The 23,905-nt window shown below is 42.8% G+C and overlaps 1 protein-coding gene across 3 annotated transcripts in view; it reads left to right on the top strand.

Annotated features, from left to right (window-relative positions):
- SLC6A6 (solute carrier family 6 (neurotransmitter transporter), member 6) overlaps positions 1-23,905 on the top strand; it is a 51,942-nt gene that overhangs the window by 5,917 nt on the left and 22,120 nt on the right. Inside the window, exons 3-7 of one of the 3 annotated variants that reach the window (XM_010571560.1) lie at positions 736-801; positions 5,214-5,270; positions 17,790-18,029; positions 18,634-18,768; positions 21,016-21,250. In XM_010571560.1, the coding sequence (XP_010569862.1) occupies positions 736-801; positions 5,214-5,270; positions 17,790-18,029; positions 18,634-18,768; positions 21,016-21,250 (733 nt within the window). The remainder of the gene's footprint in view (positions 1-735; positions 802-5,213; positions 5,271-17,789; positions 18,030-18,633; positions 18,769-21,015; positions 21,251-23,905) is intronic. The other 2 variants (XM_010571569.1, XM_010571578.1) reach the window with 2 other exon arrangements.

The raw sequence follows: 23,905 nt of genomic DNA, 5'->3' as shown, positions 1-23,905 counted from the left end.
TGGGAAAGAGTGCAACAAAACCACCCTTAGGGGAAGAAGCTCCCAAGCAGAGAAGAGCCCAAACAGACAAACCCTACAGCGGTGACTGTATGGTGTCTGGGAACTGCAGAATAAGCACGCAGTGCAGATCTGAAGAGTTTTGGCCGGAGATTTCAGTATCACAAACAAGTAATGGGGAGCTTCCTAAGTCCAATACATGTACTCCAAAATGAATGAGTAATGAAAAGTTCGTGGTCCAGAGGCCATTTGCGGTGCAGCCTTCCATCACCTGCTGTGGCTTTTCAACAGCTAACAGCGAGCTTTGAGCATCAGAGCCTCTCTCTTCTGGTTCTGTGCATGACATGTTACGACTTTGACTCGATAACTCTATTCGTGCCTGTCTGTGCATTGGCTCCCCTTGGCTTCTTCAACTGTGTGAGTTTCCAAAAGAGAATTAAACTCCAGGGACAGGAATAGCGAGGCTATAACGAAATGGCAGGATCGTGAAGCATCCAGGACAGGGATCTCTCCCAGGCCCTGTTCAGAGGGAGTTGACTCCTGTGGCAGTGAATGCTCGGTGGGGATCAACCCCTCAGGGCTGTGACTTGGATGTGTCACCGTGACAGGAGGTGACCACTTTGAGAAAGGACTCTGTGTGACAGTAACCAGCCATATGTAGTTGTAATGATAAGAAAGGGACCATCTTTTGTAGTCACTTTGCGACAAATACTACCACAATTCATTACTTTCCATCAGTGCCTCATCCTATGGAGGAATCACCACTGCCCATCTACATTGAGGAGGGGACAGAAGTCCCGATTGGTGAGTGCAGTTGGGATGGGATATGTTTAAGGGGGGGTATAATGGTACCTGGGTTTTATATTCCTCACGTTTGTGTATACACATTTGTCATTGAAAATTTTAAGGCCTGTTGCAAATGTTTGGGGATTTTTATTTTATTTTCTTAATGCAGGTGTATTTTAGAGCTCCTGAGGATTGTTAAATACAGCTAGTGTTGGTTTTCAACTAATCATAAATCAAAGTACATAATTTATGCAGTGACATTGAAAGCTTCCGTGCAGGATCTCTTAACACAAGGCTGGGGAAGACCACGAGTATCACAAGAGGTAGTTCCCACTTCAGCCTTTGACCTCGGTGTTGAGATACTCAGAATAATCTGCTGGCTGGGTCAGCAGTTTATGTTTTGCTGACAATGTCCTGCCCAGCACCCAGCAGACTCACATTGCAAGCACCACTGAATAGCCAGAAGAGAGTTAGAGAGGTTTGCCATTACCTGTGTTGCACGTCGAAGAGCTGCACACTCCCATTTCTGAGCTCTGGCATGGATGTATTGTCACTACATGGATGTATAGCTTTGGGTGTTGGTTTTATTGCTTGGTTGGTTGGTTTTTAAATAGAGGAGCAGTATTTCAGATAACTGATAAAGACACTAAAAGATCAATAAGTTGGTCTGTAGTGATCTCTTTGGAATGTAGAAAGCTGTGACTGCAGCATTTCCCAGAGCCTTTTATTCAACTTGTTCTCTGTTGCATACAGTTAGTATGCCTTGGCTACCACCTTGGGAGTCTGCCCTGTTGAGCAGATGTGTCTCTTCAAATAATTTTTTTTATTCTACATCCTGAATTTTTCCATTCCTAAATTCAAGCAGTTGCTTCTTGTCCTACTGTCTTTTGAGCTAGATTAATTACCTTCCTCTACACACAGTACCTTGAAGGTATTTATAGCTGGATCTCAGCCCAGGAGTCTCCTCATTTATAGACCATATTAATTTAGCTCTCTTACTCTCTCCTTCGATCATTTTTATTGTCCTTATTTGTATTTCCTTTCATTTTTCTATCTCCTTTCTAATCTGTGGAGACTTGAACAGCTCATACTATATTCACTGTGGTTGTTTTGACATAGCATTATGCTTTAGATTTCCATATTATCCCTTCATATGTACACATCCAGAAATAGCTTAGCTTTTGACACTTCTCCTGCATCACTCAGTAGCATCACAGAGAGAAACTGTATTACTTGGCTAATCTTACCTGCAATCACCTTTAGGTCTTTCCTGGATTCACAGCTTTGCAGCTAGCTGCTTCTCAGGCAATGTCACAGCTCTCCTGAGATGCAGGGCTTTATACTTCCTAGCACTAAATCCCCATCCCATTGCATGCCACTTACTTATTTTACTCAGGAATGATTTAAGACAGTATGCCTATGTATTTAGTTTAATGCCTTGGGATTTTATCATTTATGTAGAAGTTGTTACTGTTTTATCATATATAGAGCAAAGAAGTACTTACTTACAATTTTATGTTTTGATACCTATCACGACTGTCTTCTGCACATTACTCCAGACTCGTTTCCCAGCTCCGTCATACTTGTTTGCATACCTTCCCTAACTTTTCTTTCCTCTAGTTATAAAAGTTCATAATGTAAAAACTGACAGGTTTAGCCACCTTCTTGTCTTCATTTTGTACCTTTTCTCGTTATATAGTTAGTATATTGTTGCTGTATCCCTCCTATGCATGGCACGATGTGGTCTTTCCCACAGCAAATCATCTTTTCCTCACCTCTTCTGGAGTGATAGTTAGCCAAATGTCTGCTCAACATTAGTCCCCTCTTGTAGAACCATTAAGGCTAAGTTCTGTCACGGCCCCTGGTATTTCATCTTGTCTTTCCCATTGCACTGAGGAAACCTGGACTGCCAGGATGGCAGCACCTGCACCAAGAAAAATACCGTAAGGCTGATGAATCACAAAACTGACTAAACAAACAAACAAAAAACCCCTATGAGTGAAAAGCTTTTTAGAGGTGGTTTGTTCGGTGCTGTCATGAAGCAGGTTTGTTGGATCAGGCTGCAAAATGCAGCAGTAGCTGTGAAATGGCCAAATTGGGTTGGGGAGGGCATCGTGTTTACTTGTTTTAAATAAGTATCTGGAGTGTCAATACAGCAAGCTGTGGTTAAGGGGGAATGAGTGGAAAAAGTAAATGATGCAGAGATGAGAGCAAACCACAAGCTCCGAGTTTGGTATTTGAATGCCTGGCATGGGTCAGGGCTTTTATAATAGTTGGATGCAGTATAAATCATCAAGCTAGGAAGTCAGCTGCAAAATTCTGATCCGGATCTGGGTCTCAGTTTTGGTCTGACTTTCCATTGAGCTTACCAGTGTGATCCAGATCCAGGGTGCCCATTTGCACCTGTAGAGACCAGAACAGGAATAAAAAGAAGTCCTGCCTGAGTTTAGGTTGGAGAAGAATAACCCACAGTGCAGTTGTTAAAACAATTCAGCACAACCATCATTTACGTTTAAAAGGTTGTTTGGAGAACTTAGATTATATCCGCATCTAAAACATATTTTGGAGAGTATATGGAGCGCATACTGTTCTGGCCCAAGCCTGACTGGTGGTGGTAGATCGCTTTGTAGCTTCTGTATTTATTTTAAAAAATAGAGAAATCAGTAGGTTCTTTCAGTCTAAATTTAACAATGCTAATTATTTCAAGCAATTTAAAAAGGAACATAAATCTTGCTTGTTTAGTACAGCTGCTTCATGAAAACAGCAGCTACAAATAATACCCTATAATGAAAATCTAGCTAACACTGTCATGAATTAACCAACAAGAGAATGATTGTATGGGATCGGGACAAAGGCAGCATTTCCTTCTCTGAAGGGAGGGTCTTTGTGTTGAGGAGGTCATTATTACCTAAATGCTGGTTTTATCTCCTTCGGTGAAATGAAGACTTTGACATTTTTACATAGATGAATATGAGTTTTGATTGGAAAAAGGTCTGAGCCCTACTTAATTTTTACCTACTTTTGTACTTTCAAGTACATTCCTAGAGGAAGGTAGGTAAGCAAGATGCAACAAACATGTTAATAAATCAAAGATATTTCTGAGGAGATGGAGAATATTTTGTGAGCACTAGCAAAGAATCTACAGAATAACAATAAAAGAGTGCAGGTCAGACGCTGGCAGTCTTGGTTCAGGCACAATTTCAGCTGTCTTCCACACAAACAGTTCAGGAGATTCAAGGTGAGGAACTAGACAGAGCAGGTGGTTATTCACCATTGCCGTTCATGCTAAGGTCATGGCCATGCTCCCCGATCACCATTTGGAACGTGTTGTGTTAAGCACTGAAGAGAACACCTGAGGCCACACAGTCCAAATTTACATTTTATAAAGCAAAAACCCAGGACAAAATATTTGTATTGGCAATCATTGTATTTGGCCCATACAGAACACCACCGAGGGAATAATTGCCTCCTCGGGGATCAGGGAGCAATAGGAGCTGTAGGCTGAGATGTTGTTTATGTTTTTCCTTCCAAGTCACGTTTTGAGACGTTAGTGTTGTTTAATACCTGTGAAATTAGCTGCAAAGACACACAGATTCGGGATCTAATTCTCAACTGATTTACTCCAGCATAGCTTTGTTGATTCCAGTAGCATCGCTATTGCTTTATCATTGTGTAAACAGTATCAAAAAGTCAGACGTCCTTTTTCAGGAATCAGTCCTGCTGACCTTGAAACCCATGGCACTTCTGCTGTAGCTCTGAGTCCCTACGTGGGCAAAATCCCAGTGGTCCACTTCTATCTTACTGATCCACTTTTGCTAATGAATAGCACTGGCTTCAGTGGACTTGTATCAAATGTATACAAGCGTTACGTAGACCTTGCCTATATAGGACTTTTTGCCCCATTAAGTCACCTTGGTATGGTGGAAAGCTCCTTTAGCACTCCGAAGCCATATTCTCTCGGTGGTATTCACAAGTCATGGTGTAGCCTGGGCTCATTTGAGTAATCTTGATTACAGGAGATAAATTTTCTTGTAATCGCACACAGTTTCTTCTGCTGCTGCTCGGTCCCTGCTTTTAGGCATCTCTGATGTCTTATTAATGATAAAAGCTGGATTTCTAGTCTATTTCTGCTCTTGGGCAGACTCACTGAAAGACAGATGCTTTGGGTTTTGCTTTTTGTCTCCTTTGATAAGAGAGTTAGAGCTGGTTTTTAAGAGGGGTGCACCTTTCCCAGGCAGGGAGAGTATTTGGCACCTTATGGAGAGCTGACTCTGTGTCTTTCTAGGAGGTTGCCTTCCCTTGTAAGAGAAGAGAACCATTTCTGGTTCAGGGTTTGCTCTTTCGTGGGGTGCTGGCACACAGAAAGCTTGATTTTTGCCAGGTACTGAGTGCCTTCTGCAAGGTATTGAGTGCCCTCCTATCCTTTGCAGCCAAAAAGGAGTTGATTGCTCTTGGCATCAGGCAAATCTGGACCCAGAAGACCGCAGGTAGTATTTACCAATTATTTATGTGCTTTCGCATGCCAGACGTTGTCTGAATTGATTTCCCTAGCATACAAGAGATTTCAGGCGTTAATGACACTTGCCTGCCACTAAAACCGTTATTTTATTCTTTTTAAAATAATAATCATACAATAATAAGCATGACATTTATTGCATTGCCATGGGGAAATTAAACCCCCCCACATTAACTACAGTCCAAGTAACTATTAGCTCTTTAGAGCCATTGCAAATGTGTGAGTTATATACCCTGAATGAGCACCATATGCCAATTTATTGTGGCACAGTGAGTCACAGGATACATTGTGGAAAGCAGTAATTGCTTGGCATGCATTGTAACATTCAGTGGGGTTTCTTCTTTGGTTTCTTAAGGGAATATGTTTTTACTCTGACAATAAAATGAGTATCGTCTGATATGCTGCCATCAGGGACTGTTGCTTATTTTGTACTTAACCTGGAGCTTACCCATTTGTCACTCACCACACACACCCTCTGTATCTTTGTCTTTCCAACTGCTTGTGTTATATGTGTGCAGTATCAGAATATGAAGATTGAGCCTTCCATTCGGTATTGTCTTGTCATTTTGTGTTAATCCTCCTCTCCCTTTTCCTCCTCGTCTTCTTTCTTTGTCCGATAGGGAAATTCAGACTGGTTATAAGGAAAAAATGTTCACCCTGAGAGGAGTGAAGCAGTGGGATGGATTGCACAGAGATCGTACAGTCTCCGCTCTTGATGGTTTTCAGAGCTTGATCCGATAAGGCCATCAGCAACCCAGTCTGATTTTGACGTTGGCCCTTCTGTGAGCGAGAGGCTGGGCTACATGACCTCCAGAAGTCCCTTCTAACCTAGATTATTTTATGGTTCAGTTTAACACCCAGTTCCTGTTCTGATTCAGCCATGGTGCTGTGCGTGTCACTAATTCCTCACTCCCTGTTGGAGTCACTCTCATTCATACCAGCATAGAACAGGAGCGACCTCCTGAAGGTCAGTGAAGTTACAGTGCTTTTTACTCATATGGGATCAAAATCAAGATGTAAATGGAAGCATCAGATGAGATTACCAGGTGAAATTTGGGTATCTCTGAAATTAGTTGGAATTTTTACCAGGATTTCATTCGAGATCTCTTCAAATCTTCATTAAGTGCCAATTGAAGTTATCAGTTGAAGAGTTTGATGCATAATTATATCAAGACGATAAGTATTTAAAAAGTAAAAATCAGCTTTTTTCCCTTCAGGTTACAAACTCCATTCTCTAGCAGCCTTGAAGATAGCTTTGGGGTATTTAGGATTTAGCGAGTCACCAATTGCCCTCGCTCTGCCATTACGTGCTGGTTTCCTCATGCGGCTGTAACCACGTGAGGGAGTTAATGCTGCACAGAGCATCTGCTCCTCAGCTAAACGCCTTCCCAGCCCTGCAGCTGTCTGCCAAAGAGCTTTGGACGTGCAGGGGGGCATCTGCGAGCTCTATCGGGTAGCAAATTTTCATGGTTTGGCCCATATGCTAGCCAAAAACCACCCTTTGTCAGTATAATGTTATTTTAATTATGCTGAAACAAAGCAAAACCACACTCAGATTCACCATATCAGTCTAGGGAATTTTCAACGATGATCTAGCTATTATAGAAAAAAAAAAACCAAACAAACTCCCTTGCTAGGAAAAAGAAACATGGGAATAGTTTTATAGGGTTGCTCTTTAAAGTCTGCGAAGATAAGATGATTTTTCTCCATATCTCTCCTTTATCAGCAAGCAGTATATTGCTTATGCAGACACCTTATTTCCCATCAGGGTCTGTCAAAAGTAAAGTTTATAAATGGTGCTACCATAGTGGATTGAGGAAAGACTAAATATCAGCAACCAAAAGCCTTTGTTTCCCCTTTTTATGCAAGGCAGGATTCTAAAATCAAGATTTAACAGGACAGACTTGTTTTCATATACTTCTTCTAGTGATTGCTGCGCTCCCTTTTCTGTAACCATGTCAGTTCTCTCTCCTCATACAGATCCTCCTTACATGATGTAGAAGGTTGCTCTTTCAAATGTGAAAAAGCTGTTGTGCCATGTTAGAGGGAATATTGTAGCAGAAGATACTGTTGCTTAGGAGGGTTGAAGGTCCCTTCTCCTCCATTCTTCCTGCAGTACCCAAGGTATAGATGACAAGTCAAATTTAATAAACAGATAATATTCACATGAGGAATTTAAGGCAATACATCTGACTTTGAATCACCTAGGTTTCTCCTTCTGCAAAACTATCAGAAGTTCATGTAGTTCTTGTACGCATGCCACTTCCTTACAAAAATCCAGAAGAGTAAACCAAAGGAAGTTCTCTTGCTTTCTGCCATTAGTTTACATATGGAATGGTTTTATGGCTATCTCTCTCAGCTGTTTGTCATGTACCCATCATTTATGGTGGAACTGCAAACAGTTTCCCACCTGTCTGTAATTTTGTACACCAAAAAAACCACACCATCATGAAAAACAGTTGTAGTTGTGATGAAATGTTAAAGGTTAATGTGCCACATTGGTATCTAGTGTAAGCATGTTCGCTTAGATGAAATTGCGCTAAGGCAGGTTCTCAACTGTTCAGCTGTGTGAACTGCATCTCTGAACTGGTCAACAGGAGTAGGTTAAGTTTACAGTAGTCAGGCTAGGACTATAAAAGCAACCTGTAATGAAAACCATCAGCTGGTGTTTGTTTGAAAAGATAAGAGATAGAGAAAAATACTCAGGCTGTTCATATATTGTCATGCTATATTTGGAGATTCTTACGTGCAAAAAAGCAAGTACCTGTACCCTGTGGGGTTGACACTGGTATAAAGGTAGGACTGGAGATGCTTGTTTCTTGTATTGGAATCAGCCTCGCTCTTAAAAAATTCCCTTCGGAGGCAGCTATTCCGGGTGAATTCAGTGGGGCTTTTGTCCAAGTAGTGTGTGGGATCAGGGTTTTGCTTGTGCTTGGTGTGTGCTCTGCACTTTGCAGACCGCGGTATGCAGAAGTGGTTTATATGCTAGTTTCCTTGGAGAAGTGAAGTATTTGTTCTGGTGCTATTTGATTTTCATATCTCTTGACATAAAAATGAGCGCAGCTCTCCATCTATGAAAGCTGATGTTAGAGGTCCGTGGCAAAAGTGAACTGAAAATACACCCCTCATTGGGAATCAGCGTGAATCATGTGGTATTTAAAAGCAGATTGGTTTAGTGGTCAATATTGAAGGTTTTACTTCCAACTCAGACCTTCAAAATGGATGGGTACAAAACCAAATTTTTGATTAAATAATGCCCATTGAGAGGGCTGTAGGACATAGTGGTATTCTTTCTGAAATGCCCTCCAGGAGCACGGTGAGTAGCTCTGGCCAGCCGTGGAAGCTCAGAGGACGGAGCTGCAGCTGGAGACTGAGCCAAGGCTGTTCTGGGATTAAACAAAACATGCCAGTGTCCAGCCGTGCAAGCCAGCACCTGGCACCAGCTGCATGAAAGCAAATAAATACCATAGAGTCTACACAGCTTTGCTTTTTTGTGTGCGTGGAAGTCTACAGTTCACTGACCTGTTTTGCAAAGTTGCACTCTCTGTGAGCTTGTTCATCAACTTTGCCACTTCTTCTTTTGGCATATCCTCTGCAGAACCCCCCCGTGCTCTGTTTTCCTCTGCTGTATCAGTAGTTTCGATTTCATTTCCTGTGTGAAACTTCATATGCTTAAAGTTTCTGTTCAGTTTTTTTCTTGAAGGAAAGAAAACAACAACAGTACATTAAACCTCAGGGTCCTTAGGAAATCTCTGATGGCTGAAGGCCTGTGAGCAGTGGTGCCTTGGCCGAGCACTGTAGTCACTCGAATACCGTGGTTCGGCGGCAAGGGTCGTCGGTCCACCTTAGCTCCACATCTTAAAAGTCTACAGCTCATTTCCATCACTGAATCATACTTTTGCTGGTAATTACTGCCAGCATGGAGGAGAAGTCAAGACTGAAATCAAAAGTAGCTCACTCTTATCTTTAAGTTTTAGAGCTCATGGCTCTGTCCTCAGGGCTTTGTAACCTTCTCAGACTTTATAGTCCTGTAATGGGGCTAACGCTGCTGATCGTGTGCGTGTAATAGCTGTTTTCGTAGTACAGGTTGGCTGGCCGTTTTCCACCCATGGTGCTGTGTTGCACAATTCTTCCTTCCATTAATGTATTCTAGAAAAAAACCCAGGTGTTATGCAGATGGGGCACAGGAACAAAGAAGAAGAAAGGATCGTTCTCCACTGATGACGTTGGGATCTAGATTTGTGGGACTAAGGTACTATATGACATGTTTAAACAGCTGCCACAGGTGGCATAGAAATCTGTCCTCAGTTATTGTTTAAGATGAGTGGATAGAGGCAATAAAAACACAACTTCATCTTTGTGTGGAGGTGGCCTAGGCAGGTATGGCAACAGCCTGCTTACAAAGCTGATCAAAGCCATTAGTGGGTATGGAAAACTCCACTTGTTTTTCCAAAAACATGTAATCTTATATCTGTTTTTTACTCAGTTGGAAAACATACTGAAAAAATACAGTAATCTTCAATTACGAGAAAGCCCTCAACACTAGCATTGGTAAACTCAGTAAGTTTAAGGCTAAGTTTAGAATTAGTTGAAAAAACAGGTGAGGGTAGAATGATTTATCCCCAAGAAAAAATTACTTTGAAATAATGAATTCATACTTTTTATTGCACATTTGTTTCACTAAATGGCTACTTTATTGTTTCTCTTCCCTGCACTGGGGCACTGCTCTGTTATCATGGCACAGAGATTGCTGTCTGACATTAACACGTGTTGTAATTGCCTTGCAGATGTGTCACATAGAATCAATACGTTATTAATCACATGCGAAAAATTCAATAGGCACAATGCACACCACTGACTATTCAAGTTCATAAGCTTTGTGGGCTTTAAGCCTCTTGTCTTTTTTATAGCAGGATGAGGGACACCTCTCACAGATTTTGATGTGGTTCATTTGTGGCAGTAGAACTAGTTTAACTGACATGAAGACTTGCTAGAGAATTGCAATCCACTCAACAGCAGACCTTCAGAATGGAAAACGAAATATGAAAAAGCTAGTTCCTTTGGTCAAAAGTTGTATAACTGCAGGATACAAGGTGGCTGAAGAGTCGAGGATGTGCACAGCTCATTGAATCTTCTTCGACAATGCCCATCTGGCTTGGAAAGCCATCATCTTGCCACACCACTTGGATATACCCCTGCATTTTGTAAGGGCCCTCTCTTAAAGAGAAGGCCTCTAGAGGTGGTGTCACCCAGTGAATTAATGTTATTTCACTTTCACAATGGGGGAGCTGGTACAGCAGAGGGAGTATGCAGGGAAGGCAGCAGGGAGGTTGTGCTTCTTTCCAGCCTGTTGACAGCCAGAAGGCTGATAGCTGGCACACCTGGAGGCATTAAATTAGGTCAGCAGTTGGCTTCACGTGAACAAACCAAGTGTTAACTGGATGCTCTCCCACACATAATTACCAGTACGGTGTAGAGGGGATAAGCAGTTTCCCTTCATTCTCCCTGCCTCTGTCAACCCTTGCTTTCACGCTCTCCTTCCCTGTGGTCCTCTTTGCAAGAGTTGCCCATGGGCTTTCTTCTTTGAGGAGGGGACAGAGCAGGAGGACCACTGCTCTCCTGTGCAGGACGCTTGGTTTCTCACTGGGATACGGGAGGCACTGTGCCCACAGAGGATTTCAGTAGGATGGAGTCATAACCAGTGTGATGCAGTGTGCCAGTCCTCTGCTTCGCTGTCCTCGCTGACTGCTGCGGGGGCCAGGGCTGCCCTGGGCCGTCTCCCTGGGGAATCAGGCTCCATCCTGTTGAGGCTGGGAAGCATCATATTTGCTTCAGCCCCTGCGTTTAGGGTCAGGGTCATGTTCCCTCTCAAATCCATTGGAGTTTGTGGATATTCTTCCTCCTCCTTTCCACCCCACACAACGGGAAAGGAGTTTTTAATTTCCTCCTGTTCTGGGTTTAGTGGTAACTGCTTTGTTCTTTCATGTAAATAAGTAGAACAAAATGAGCATCTAGAGTATTACGTGACTGCAGATTTTCTGCTGCTGAAATCTGAGCAAAGATGCAGGATTTTGTAACGGCTCTGTGCTGTGGCATGGTACCTATATGAAGCATTTGAAGAGCACGAATGGAAACACCAGAGAGAAAAAAGCATGTGGGGAAAAAAAGATACCTTTTGTCCAGACCACAACTGATGAAAAAGAAATTGCATTAAGCCCTGGGCTTTCCTTTCAGAATAGACTTCAGCTTTATAAAGGAGTGCATTTTGCTCCTAGAAAATGTTCAGTAGCAGATTTTCCAGTCTATCTTAGAAGACTAAAAAAAGTGTCATAGTGAAAGAAAAGGAAACGATGAAGAAGTGAGAAGGGAGATGGCGAAAGTTGGAGGGAAAACTGAGAAAGAAGAAAGGACAAATGGATAGATGTTTAAATAACTACCCATAAGCAGGGAAAACTAATCAGACAAAGAGGAGTCCATTAAAGACAAAGAGAACAGTGAGATGTAGTTCAGGGAATTTTTAGAGGCATTTTTAAGAAGAAGAGAGGCAATGTGTGCAATAAAGGGAGTGGTATTATTTTTCAGAAAACATAGGTATCTCGTTCAATGAAGCAGAAAGAGCTTGGATATGAGTTAAAGACGATAAATGAAGTCAGGTGCTCTTTGGATACTGGTGTGGCCTCGAGGGCTGCCAAACATAAAGGCTTTTTCTTCTGCAGATCAGAAAGAGTTGCACTAAAGCCATAAGTTTGATCAAGGGGCTGTTTATTTTAATCATGTATTGATTGGCTAAACCACACTGCTCTGGGAGGGAGGGAAAGCTGTCAACATCAAGAATTACAGCTTTCAAAGTTCCAAGTAATCCTAGGAAATGAGCCAAACATAATAAATGCAGTTTTATTCAGGACCTGATCCTACTACTGTTGAAATCAATAGCAGCTTTTCCATTGCTCTCAATGAGAGTGGAAGCTGCTTACTTGAAGAGCAGCTCTGATCCAGCAATAAGGGCAGCTAATTTTGAAATATTCATGAATATGAATATAAAATAATACTAATTTAAAAAGAACCAACCCACAAATAGATTGGCAGATCTAGGAAAGCTCTATTTTTTAAGGGAGGTTGACTTCAATTTCCAAGATACAAAAGAAAAAAAAGGCAGAAAAATAGGAGACATGATAATGTCTAAAGAGGCAGAGCTTAAGTAGGGTTAGAAAAATTAACTATAATGTGATAAACAGGTGTCTTTCAAAAGCCATTGAGACAGAAGAGGAGGAGAGAGTACTGAAAAGCTCAAGACATAAGTCTGCACAGGCTGAACTTAGTAGAAAGGGGTCCTTGAAAGCAAAAGTAGTGGTAGTAGGCTGCAAAACCAGACCATAAAATCAGCAGTACAGCCGTACAGTCATTCCTCAGGCAGCATTCCCATCAAGGTCAGAGACACTCAAGAGTATGTACTTCACTTTTAGTTTTCTAATGGAAGAAGGCGCTAGAAAACAAATGTTGAGCTATGATTCTAGTCACCAATTCAGTATGTTGAATCCCTATTCAAAGTTTATATGCATTGACTGCAAAAGAAGTAGCTCCTTTGCTGTGGTTTCTGATCTTCAGACACAAGACAGGGCATGCATTTTAGCATGCGTAAATATTTACAAATACATATCTGTGTGTACAGGCAGACTTTGATTTTCGTGTTTCCATCAGCATTTGGAAAACCATTGTTTTGAAGACTTGATTTTTAAAGACTATTAAGTGAGGTAGCATCCACGATGAATTTGTCCTCGGGGCTTCTCCTGGAAGGTGTTGCCCTGCATTGGTCACCTGTCTCTGGCTATAAGAAGCTTGGAGTGGATCATTACCGTAAAAGCAGAAATCGAACAATGTATTTTCAGATGTGTAATCCATGGGTTGTCTGTCAAAAAAAGTTAGTGGTTCAGCAGTAATGTGAGTTGTGTATGTTCCGACAGCCAGCAGGTCCTGTCCACACTGGTGGCCTTCCCCCATCTGCATCTCTCATCGTCTGATCCCTTTGCCCAGTGCCTCCTCCTTTCCCTACCACTCATTTTTTGCATGTTATGAAGGATTACGTTTCAATGCCAGTATTTTTTAAAGGGTATGGGTTATCTGAGGTGCAGGCTGTACGTGCAAAGGCATGATAGCTGTAGCACAGTTGATGACCCAAGCCGGGTTGGCTGTGAAAGTGCTCTGCTTATGGCTAATCTTTTGGTATTTTCAGCTGTACACCAAAGACTAGTCAGTCACGGGGGACAGCAAGAGAGCTTGGGTTATTGCAGCGGTATTTCACATGAGGAAATTTGTGCACTAGGCGCAAGGGACAGCCGCACGATTCTCCTGCAGAAGGAGAGGAGCCCTTGTGGTGCTCCTGGCCGCACCAGGGAGCAGATGCTTGAGAAGCGCAAAGCACCCGTGCTTGCTCCCTCGTTCTATTTTTTCACATTTTACCACCATCAGTTTGACAATCAATAACTTCCTCCTCAGTTAATTAGGGCTTGTACCAATGTACGAGAGAGCAGATCCTGGCCCTGGCCCAGTCCGGATCCTTTCTCCCCTTACTTTTGAATCAGGCTTTAGCTGTTTGGCTGGACTCAGCCTGGTAGCGCACTGTAAACGGCAGGCTTGACTGCTGCTTTTATTTATCCGTATTAAGTTCATCAGATGAAGCCAGAGCTTCCTGGGGCCACCCGAAGCTTCCTGGAGGGGGTACTCTCACCGGCAGATGTGGCTCCTGGAAGGCAGACGTATGTCTCCGGGAGGCAGACATATGCCTCAGACTTGGATCGCTCCTTTTGGACTATGTGGTCGTAAGAGCATTTTCTTACAATCTATTTCCTTGGGGGAGTCAGATGGACTTAGATCTCGGATACCATCCCCACTAAGTGATACAGTAAAAATAACCTATTATTCTCTGGTTCTGACCTGGGCGGTGACAACATATTGTTTCAGCATCTCTGTCAGACTATTTCCCTTAAGAGCCATTTTAACCTCACCCAGTGGGACATAACTAAAGGAAATGAAACTCGAACCCCATTAAGGAAAAAGACAATGCCTTTCACTAAACAAACTTGATTTTCTTGGCTTTTCTTCACCAAGGAGAATCGCCCGTACCCCCCACCCTTGCAGCCTTTGTAGACAGTTCCTGTAATTGGGAATGGCTGGGTGGACACCAATGGTTGGCAGCAAAGGGGGATAAATCCGACATCCCTTGAACGTGACATGGGCTGGGATTGCAGTCCCAGGTGGCCGCTTAGCGTCAATTCCTATGGTACTGGTCGACGGTACGTGCCTGCCAGCCACAGCTGCCGGCCGTCGAAACACAGTTGGGATTTTAGCAAGACTAGATAAGACATACACAGTAAAACTGGGCTGTTACTAATTTTGTGCAGGCGTTGGATAGGTGCTGTACTGTGCCCCACTAGTGAGAGCTGGTGACTTGCAACAGAGTTGTGGTGGTCCATCTCCTGGCACCTGTATGGTGAAACGGCCACCCCAAAAGCATGCATGACCTTGAGGATTTGTCATCTGTGGGCTAAGGGAAAGATCACAATCCATCTTCACACTCCAGCTATGGCTGAAACAAAACTTACACTCAGTAATTAGGTTTTCAAGCATGGCCATTAATTTGGGCTGTCTTAAGACAAATTAGAAATCCCTTTTTAAAATGCAGTCCCATGCAGTTACGAAGTAGGAGTCTGAAAAGGCACTGTTTCACACTTTGTGTGCAAGTAATTGGGATAAACCAGAGGGTGATCACCTTGTCCCAGGGAAAGTTAGAGTTTACAGAATGCAATCAATTGGTCAGGCTTCCAAATGCTGGGTAGAACTGAGTGACACCTGGGCCACAGTAAATCCACAGGCAAGAAGACTAGATCTGACAGAAAAATAAAGAACTCTGTGTCACAAGATAGAAGTAGATTGCAAAAAATTGCAATCCTGGAAGTGTTTTTAGTCTCAGAGGTGGCCAATGGCTGTAGGTCCCCTCATTTTTTTGACATAAAGGTAGCCCGTGTGCTCAGTGTTCTGTTTCGGGGTATTTCCAGTATCAGTCCCCATGGGGAGCAGTTAAGCTCCTATTTCAAACCTTAATCCTGCAGGGATCTATAAATGTACTTATCTCTGTGCCGTTAAGCAGGTTTATGGCTGTCCCAGCAGTTCACCGAAAAATGGTCTGAAAAACAAGAGCGTATCCTAAACACTAGATGTGAGTTACTCTCTCTTTTGCACACTTTCTTCCTCTGTTGATGAGTGTGTCAATAACCTGTGTGAAGAACAGCTTCCATGAGAGATGGTCCGAATGCCCTCCATTCCTCAGCCCAGAATAGCCTGTTGCCTGATGGTTATGACATTCTCCTGCAAGACGAAAGATAGGGATTCAAGCAGTACAAATAGCAAAAGAAAGTGAAATTGGGCTTTCTCCATGCCTGGTTGCTGCTGCAGTGAGAGCAAGATGTCAACCACCTTGTAGGTACCTCTTTGAAGAAAAGCAGTTGGACCTACTTTTTTTTTTTTTCCTCCTGCAAGAGATGACTCCAGGGGATGATGCAGGGTGGCATCTGTTTGGGGCTCGGAGTGAGATGCGGCTGTCCCAGGGAGGTTAAGGCTACTGTGAATCCCTCTTGGAGGGACTTCCATTAATCTCCATGCATGATACTAGGAACACGTTAGCTATTGTGAATTAATTCCACAAAGCAACTAGATGCCTAAAGGCTGTTATAGAGCTGGCCCTACCATTTTTATTCAGTTACTACACTACTTTGTCTCATTCCATGTCTCTAACAGCAACCAATAGGAGATACCGTAGAGGAATATGTGTCCTGCCCTCATACCCCTGCAGTGGGTGATGATGATCCATCACCCTGTGGTTAATTTCTCCTTCTATGAGCTCTCTCTGCTGTTGACCAGGAGGTATTGCAGTTGTTCATACCACCTCTGTGCAGTCAGCAGTGGCCTTTTTTAAAAAACAGTAGAAAGTAGTAATGATTAGCATTGCGAAGATTAAAGTCCCTTTTTAGATCATGGCCTGATAGGTGACTGCTGTCGCAATACCTGGTTTGCAAAGGCCACCAATATGTCAGTGGGGCGAATATCAAGCTGCTGTGGTTTGTGAAAATGTTAGCCTTCTGAAACTTTCCGTGGTGAATGGAAAGATTTACGGGTACAGTGATGCATATCTATCTCAAAGTCATGTTCGGACTAAAAACTTCCTGCAGAGCTAATGTCAACTCAAGTTTCAGGTCACTGCCACAAGCTAAATCAGGTTAGAGAACAAAACCAGCAAGCAGGTATGAGGGAGGATTGCAGCTATCAAATGGGATAATCTGTAGCATGACTTTTTTATGACTGTGCACCCATAATGACATGTACAAGCAGGGAGTGGTTGTGGTCTGGAATAAACTTGCTGGTTTGCCTGGTTCTGGTGAAAATTTCACGTGCTTTTCAGTATCAAAACACTATGCAAAAATAACTGGTCAGATCCAGCTAAAGTCACTTGAGTTATGCGGGGAATGAATTGGCCTCTTATGCCTGAGATCTGAGTTAACATAAAAGCTACAAGTTATTCCTAAATTGTTTTCATTAGGAAATCCTCGATAAAAAGGCACTTGTTAGAGTAATTCTTTCTATTATTATTTTTACACAATCAATGATTTTTGAACATCATAAATTATAAAACCAGCTATGATTTAATATGCTTCGGGTTTTGTATCGGGTGACTCATGCCACTGACTTTTTAATTAACTAAGGAGCCATCATTCTTGGCAAACTGTTCAATTGCGTAGGTGCATATAAGACAATAATTGAATGTAAAGGTTTATTTTTGTCCCTTTATTGATGTCAAGGGAAAACAGTGCAGTTATGAAAATGGAATAAACTGAAAAGATTCCTTCAGTTCCTGCAGGTTGATTAGAACAAATGACTTTCCATTCCAGTTTTTATGAATGTATCGTTTTCTGAAAGCTTTATAATACTTCAGGGAAAGGAAATTGCAAGCAATAAATGATTCAGGATGGTTCAGGTTATTGGGAAATAGAGGAATGGGTTTTATCTGGAAAGGTGAGATTTACTATTCTGCTGTATTTCACTTAAATGTTTGAGAAGGAATCAGATGGAGTGATTTATACCTTATTATGGGCATGGAAACAGCATGAGACACTTGCTTGGTAACACCATCTGCTGATGCCGATGCAGTGTGCAGTCTTCATACACCTTTTGTGTGCAGCCAGCAGGTAGGCAGCGGTGTCAAACCTTTGCTATCCTCTACATTGCATTGGCTGCAGAGGTGACCGTAGAGTCCAGGGGTGGTTTGTCTTTCCTGCTCAGTGAAGGCAGCAGATGTATTTTCATATCTCAGCTTGTTAAACATCACTGGTTTTTATGGAATGAGTTTGGTTAAACAGTTCTTGCAGTATTAGAGAGCTCTAACAGTAGACTGTTTAATAAACCCAGAGTTGTTGTTTTTTTTTTTTTTCCCTCTGTGTAGAAAGCAGAAATATGGCAACAAAGGAAAAGCTTCAGTGCTTGAAAGATTTCCACAAGGACATCCTCAAACCTTCCCCTGGCAAGAGCCCAGGGACACGGCCTGAGGATGAAGCAGAAGGAAAGCCGCCCCAGCGGGAGAAGTGGGCGAGCAAGATTGACTTTCTGCTGTCTGTGGCTGGTGGATTTATTGGTTTAGGCAATGTCTGGCGGTTTCCGTATCTCTGCTACAAAAATGGCGGAGGTGAGTATTTCTTTATTTCATTCTCACTAATCAATCTGTCTGCCTTATGCTTACTATTTTTCAGTGCCTTCATCCAAGTTTTAAAAAGAATATTGACACACCTGTTTTCTGCCTTCTTCACCAATCTTCAGGAGAGATTGTTTTATTACTTAATAGTTTTTGTTAAAACTTAATTTGGGAAAAACAACAGCAATTTAAAATTTTATACTACTGAACCTCTTTAGCTCTTTTACTTCTGCTACAACTGAGTCTGAGTTTTAACCAAAAGATATGGTATTGATATAGACCAGTAGGATTTCAGACCAGTGGATTTCAGACTAAGAGCATGCTGAGCCACATGAAACTTGTTGTGTGCCTAACCCCATTGTTATTGCAGATTTTCACTTTAAAAAGGTAATAAAATGCCCTTTCCAGCTGTATATACCCATTCCCTTGCAGAGAATATGAGCAAAAATACCCCAGAATAAGATTCTTATATACTGATATTAAAATATCAGATATGTTTCTCTGTATATATGTATATATATGCCTGTTACCACTTTTTAGATGATCTTGTGTAAGTGCACTCACTTCATCTCAATTTTTTACTATATTTTCTCAACAGGTGCATTTCTTATACCTTATTTCATTTTCCTGTTTGGGGGAGGTCTTCCTGTGTTTTTCCTGGAGGTGGTGCTAGGACAGTATACCTCTGAAGGTGGAATCACATGCTGGGAAAAGATCTGCCCTATTTTCACTGGTTAGTACATCTTGTTGTGCTTTACTGCTTAAAGACACCTCTGTAAACTATATGCAGCAACACTATTCCCCTCGTGTCCATTAATTCAGCTATTTGCTGTAGTATTTGAGGGTATGATACTGGTTCCTGGAAAGGTAGAAGTCAGAGAGTCTGAAGGACAAAGTAAAGTATTGATTTTGATGCTATCATCTTGTTAACTGGCAGAACTGCCGATAAGCAAGAAAGAAACCGCATATTATGCATTAAAAAGGCAATTGCACGTTTTGTTCACAGGTGTCGGAGAACGTGCTGTTTTGGAAGGCTAGGTGGCCTTAGTGAAAGCATCTTCAAAATAGTATTCTGGTCTGGAAATCAAAATCCCTCTGCCATGTGAAAGCTTATCATTGGTATCATCCCTCTGTTACTGATACAGCCAAAACCTGGACAGCATTTTTTGGTAGGGTTCAGGAACAGGACTTTTGTCATAATGGGGCAGGTCCCGGCAAACAGGCATGTTGGCCTAATGTTATTGAAGGGCCTTTGCCAGCAAATTAAGAATCACTCACCGCTCACAGGAATTATACAAATGCTGCTCTGGAAGTTAACTAGAATGAAAAATGAAAGGCAGGTTAGAAAAATACCGAGGATGTTTATCTTGTGCATAGATAACCCTTTACAGCCAGACAGCACAGGCAGAATCATTTGGAATAATTACACTAAACAGAGCGGCACTCCTCAAATCCCATTTGGAAAGAATGGGCACTTCATGCTGACATGTCTCTAGCTCTGCCACCATTGCTGTTCCAGGCATCTTTCTCCCCTTATGTCACCCCAAGCAGAAGTGAGGGCTTTTTCTGTGGCTCACACTCCCACCTAATACTCAGAATGCTGCTGAAGTTGATGTAATTGTGCTGCTTTAGCTCCATTTTCTTCCTCCCCCTCCCACTTTTATGAAGCCTTTTTTTGAGGAGGAGGAGGAGGAAAGTATGTTCCGTGTTTAAATAGCAATCTCCCAGGCACCCATAATGAGAAACTGTAGCTTTAGTAATATGACTAGGTGTATATCCTGAATGAAATGCAGCTGCACAGAATAAATAGCACTTGCTCTCCTTGTTTTCACCTGGCATAAAAATAATCTCTGGTGGTAAAGACTCCTGCTGCAATAAGGTTTGAAACTGTAAAATATGAGGCAGGTATCCCAGGTGCTGGGGTAGCCATCAGAGTGAAGTTAAAGGGAACCTCATAGGCTTTTTGTCTTCTTGTAAGAGACTGCTCTAAGTTTTTAAAGGAAAACTCTTTTTTTCCCCGTTATTCCTACATGGCAAATGTTGTAAGCTTTTTGGAGCTAAAGGATTTTCAGTAAAGGGGACTTTTCAGCGTCCTTTCATTTTGTATTTAAAAAAATAGTACTGCTTCTGATTTAAGACACAGTATGAATCTGCTGGTGGGGCTAAACTGCCGAGCGAGGAGAGAGATAGCAGACTCAGGAGAACATTTGTGGTATTTAATTAAAGCCGCCACCGGAACAGCATTCTGCCACCTCCTGAAGTTGTGTAGGACTCGCCCTTATCTGCCCATGACCCTGCTTTTAAAAACAAACAGGGAACACTTTTTATCATCAAATATTGATAGCAGAGTTAAACATTGATCTAATTAACCATAACAGCTACAAATATCATGCTTCCTTTGCACAAGTGAAATTGGGGCAGAAACAGCAGCTTTCTACTGATAGCTTTGGAATTTTCCCTTTTAACTCATTCAAGAACTCTCTTCTTTCTTTTGCACATAGTCTGAGCCAAGCCAGTCGATAAGTATGAGTGGTGCAGGGGCTGCCCAGCTGAGCTGCCTCCAAGGAAGCTGGCTTGAGGGACAGCGTGGTGAGAATGATGTTGCCCAAGTAGGTACCTAAGTTGTGAGATGGCGTAGCTCCCAAGTAAGCAAAGTGTGACGTCTTGATTTCCTTTTAATAAAACTTGAAATAGCCTGGTTAGTGTTAAATTGGGTAGATGTCCTGCAGACCTCCCCTCCGATGTCAGCAAACCACAGCCAGAAACTCAATCCTGAGTGCCCATGCTAATCAGAGGTGGTGGCAGGTCGGTGCTTATGTGTGATCAGGATGAGCTGAGCTTCCAAGAGCAGTGTGGTAGAGCGGGATACAAGCCCACAACACAGCGGGAATAGCACCAGCTCCACGAGATCACAAGCCCCCCCTAGCAAGAAACAGCTGTCATGTCTGCATGTATTTCTTTTCTCTCCCCCTCTCACCAGGAATTGGTTATGCTTCCATAGTGATTGTGTCCCTTCTGAATGTGTACTACATTGTCATCCTGGCCTGGGGACTCTACTACCTGTTCCAGTCGTTCCAGAGCGTCCTGCCGTGGGCGCACTGCCACCAGAAGTGGAACACGCCGACCTGCGTGGAAGACACTCTCAGGAAGAACAAAACGCTGTGGATATCACTGAATGCCACTAACTTCACCTCTCCTGTCACGGAGTTTTGGGAGTAAGTACCCCCTCTTCATGGTGCTTTTAGGGAGCTTCAGTGGCATGCCAGAGGTCTGGCCTGAGATTTTATGGAAGCCCCATTGGGAATGTTAGATAGGAAAAGAAAATTACTCTGGATGTCAGTTGTTTGAGCAGTATTTGCCAGTGCTTCTCACCCATCCTGAGACAGACTGGTCAGTCTGGGAGCAGTGGAGGAAGGCATTAGATGTATAACTGCATTCATCCTAGAGAGTACAGGGAGCCCTAAAAACCCAGTGTAATGTCTAGTTTGGAAGAAAACTTGTTTCCTTCTTGGTTGGGATTCTCTAAATGCAGCAGGAGAACAGAAACAAATCACTTCAGATGCCCTGATAGCGGAGATTTACAATGGAAACAGTGACAAATCACCCCTGTTGTGGCTGCGTTTCCTTCTTCCCCAGCTGTTAGCATTTGCAGTACACTTTGTGAAGCTATAACATCTCTTATCAGTCTGACAATGAAGCAAGGCCTTGACCTCACCAGTAAAACTGACAGAGGTGGTGAACATTGTCCCGTGCTGTAGGTTTCTCAGGTCATTTTTGTTACCTCATTTTTCTCTGTAGTCTCTGAGGAGACTCTGTTTTGCCAGATGCCTGGATTTCATCAGGCCTAAGCTTCTTATTCCCATTTCTCTCTTATTTTTCAAGTTTTAAGTTATATTGCATAGCCTGATTTCTGAACGGGCATGACCTCAGACCTCTGTGTGTTTATATAGGCATCAAAACATAGCAGCAGAGGAAGACACCTGTAGGGAAACTTAAATCCAAAGGATCTACAAATAGCTTAGGAAGAAATTTTTTTTTCTTGGCTTGCTCAGATGGTCAGTTAAGAGTGGAATTAGTTTCTGACCCAGCTTGGCTTTTTCAGCATGTTTAAAGTCCAGTTTGGTCCCTAATCAACTTGTACCTACTTCTTTATTTTTAAAAAGAGGCGTTAGCCAATAGCCCCAGCAGGAATGATGTTCATGCTGAAGATATTTGGCATGCGTTAGGTTTAGAAAAAAATACTGTTATGAACTGTGCTAAAATTTGTAACACAAGAGCCAAAATACAAAGGGCAGATTGGATTCTGGATGAGCAGTTTCTCAAGAGGCACTGGTGACCACCGGTGTGAGAGACGGGGTGCAGGCTGTAAGGGCAGTCATTTGCACTGTGCCATGAGCACTGCGTTTCCATGCTGAGCGACAGATACTTTCCCAGGTGACTTCCTCCCTTGTAAATATGGAGGGAGTTGGAAAAGGTTTGTTAAATGGTACCTTTGGATATTTTAGGAGAACTTAGAGGCAAGTTGCAGTAGTAGAGAAAGCCACTCTCACTCCTTTGGACTCTCCCACAATGACTTTGGGACTGAGGCCCTTGCATCCAAAGGAGTGGCTGGCTTGGTAGGATGTCCAAAGGTCCCCTCAAGGCCTCCCTAAGAAGCATGGGTCCACAGCGCTGCCCCTGAAAGAGTTACTCTCCCAGGACTTCAAAAGTACTGTGTTAATCTTCAATTTTGTGGAGTGATTTTCCTCACAGGTTCTCTTGTACCCGGGGCAGCCATGAGCTTAGCAGCCTCCTGATGTGGCCGTGGGGTTGTCCTGCTGCTCCAGAAGTTTATACTCCTGTAATTCACAGATTTATGGGCCAGGTTGTCTCCCTGGGGCCCCAGGTGGCACGTCCACTTCAGGAGACTGAAGATACCATTGCAGAAGGAAACAGGGCTGGGAGTTGGAAAACAGGTTGTAAAAGAAAGAGCGAGGGCTCCAGGACCTCAGGGGACACCAGAGCTTTCCGTGGGTAATGACACAGCAGGTACACGTGAGGGGCCTTGTGGCGGGACAGCCTGTCTGTGGGTTGGGGGAACGATGTCCCCATGAGAGCACCTTAGGGGTGGAGCTTTTGGTTAAGTTTCCTCTAAAAGAAACCAAGTTTCTGTCCTCAAAACTCCCCTGCAGGCTGAACCAAATCCTCCTGTAGGCACAGCCTAAGCTGTAGGCAGGCTGGAGGTGCCCGAGGCTGGAGGACAAGTCCTTGATCCTCACAGTGCTTTCCCCTTCCCTTTGTCTTGCCCTCGCTATTTCTGTAGCACAGCCGGAGCAAAGGTTGCTCAGCGACTAGTGCTCCTGGAGGCAGCTCTCCTTGCACTTTGCAGCCAGTTTAACTTTTGTTCTCAAATAACAGTTTTAAACATCGTGAACTAAACGCTTCCCTGGAGTCATGCTAGGGAGGAGTTTGGCTCTGTAATCCCACTAATACAGACATACTGTCCATAGCTCACTGTTTCATCATGAGCAAAACTGCCCTTAACAGAGCAAGCTGCTTTGGGACTCATAGCACTTACAGAAGTATTAAAAATAGCTGTTCTGTCTGCATAAACAACTATTGGAGTCTTAAAGCAAGGACAGAGATCACGCAGCACTGTTGTAATTAAAGTAGCATAGCTTTTACATGGTGCAAGCATTTAGTATCCCCAGATTTTCCCCAGCCATGCTACTATTCTTTATAGTTCTGAAGTTAAAAATAATTTTAAGAACTTTCAGGTACTTTGCCATCATAGACAATGCCAGCTGCCAGCCAGCCAGCTACCCACATTGAAAGGACAGGTCAATAAATAGTCTTTAACTGAAGATATCCATCTGCTTTGTGGCACAACT

The sequence above is a fragment of the Haliaeetus leucocephalus genome, unplaced genomic scaffold, assembly GCF_000737465.1.
Source record: "Haliaeetus leucocephalus isolate CR32 unplaced genomic scaffold, Haliaeetus_leucocephalus-4.0 Scaffold2, whole genome shotgun sequence".
NCBI lineage: Eukaryota > Metazoa > Chordata > Aves > Accipitriformes > Accipitridae > Haliaeetus > Haliaeetus leucocephalus.
Note: the sequence above shows the minus strand (reverse complement) of the source record. Positions and strands in the feature narration are given on the sequence as shown.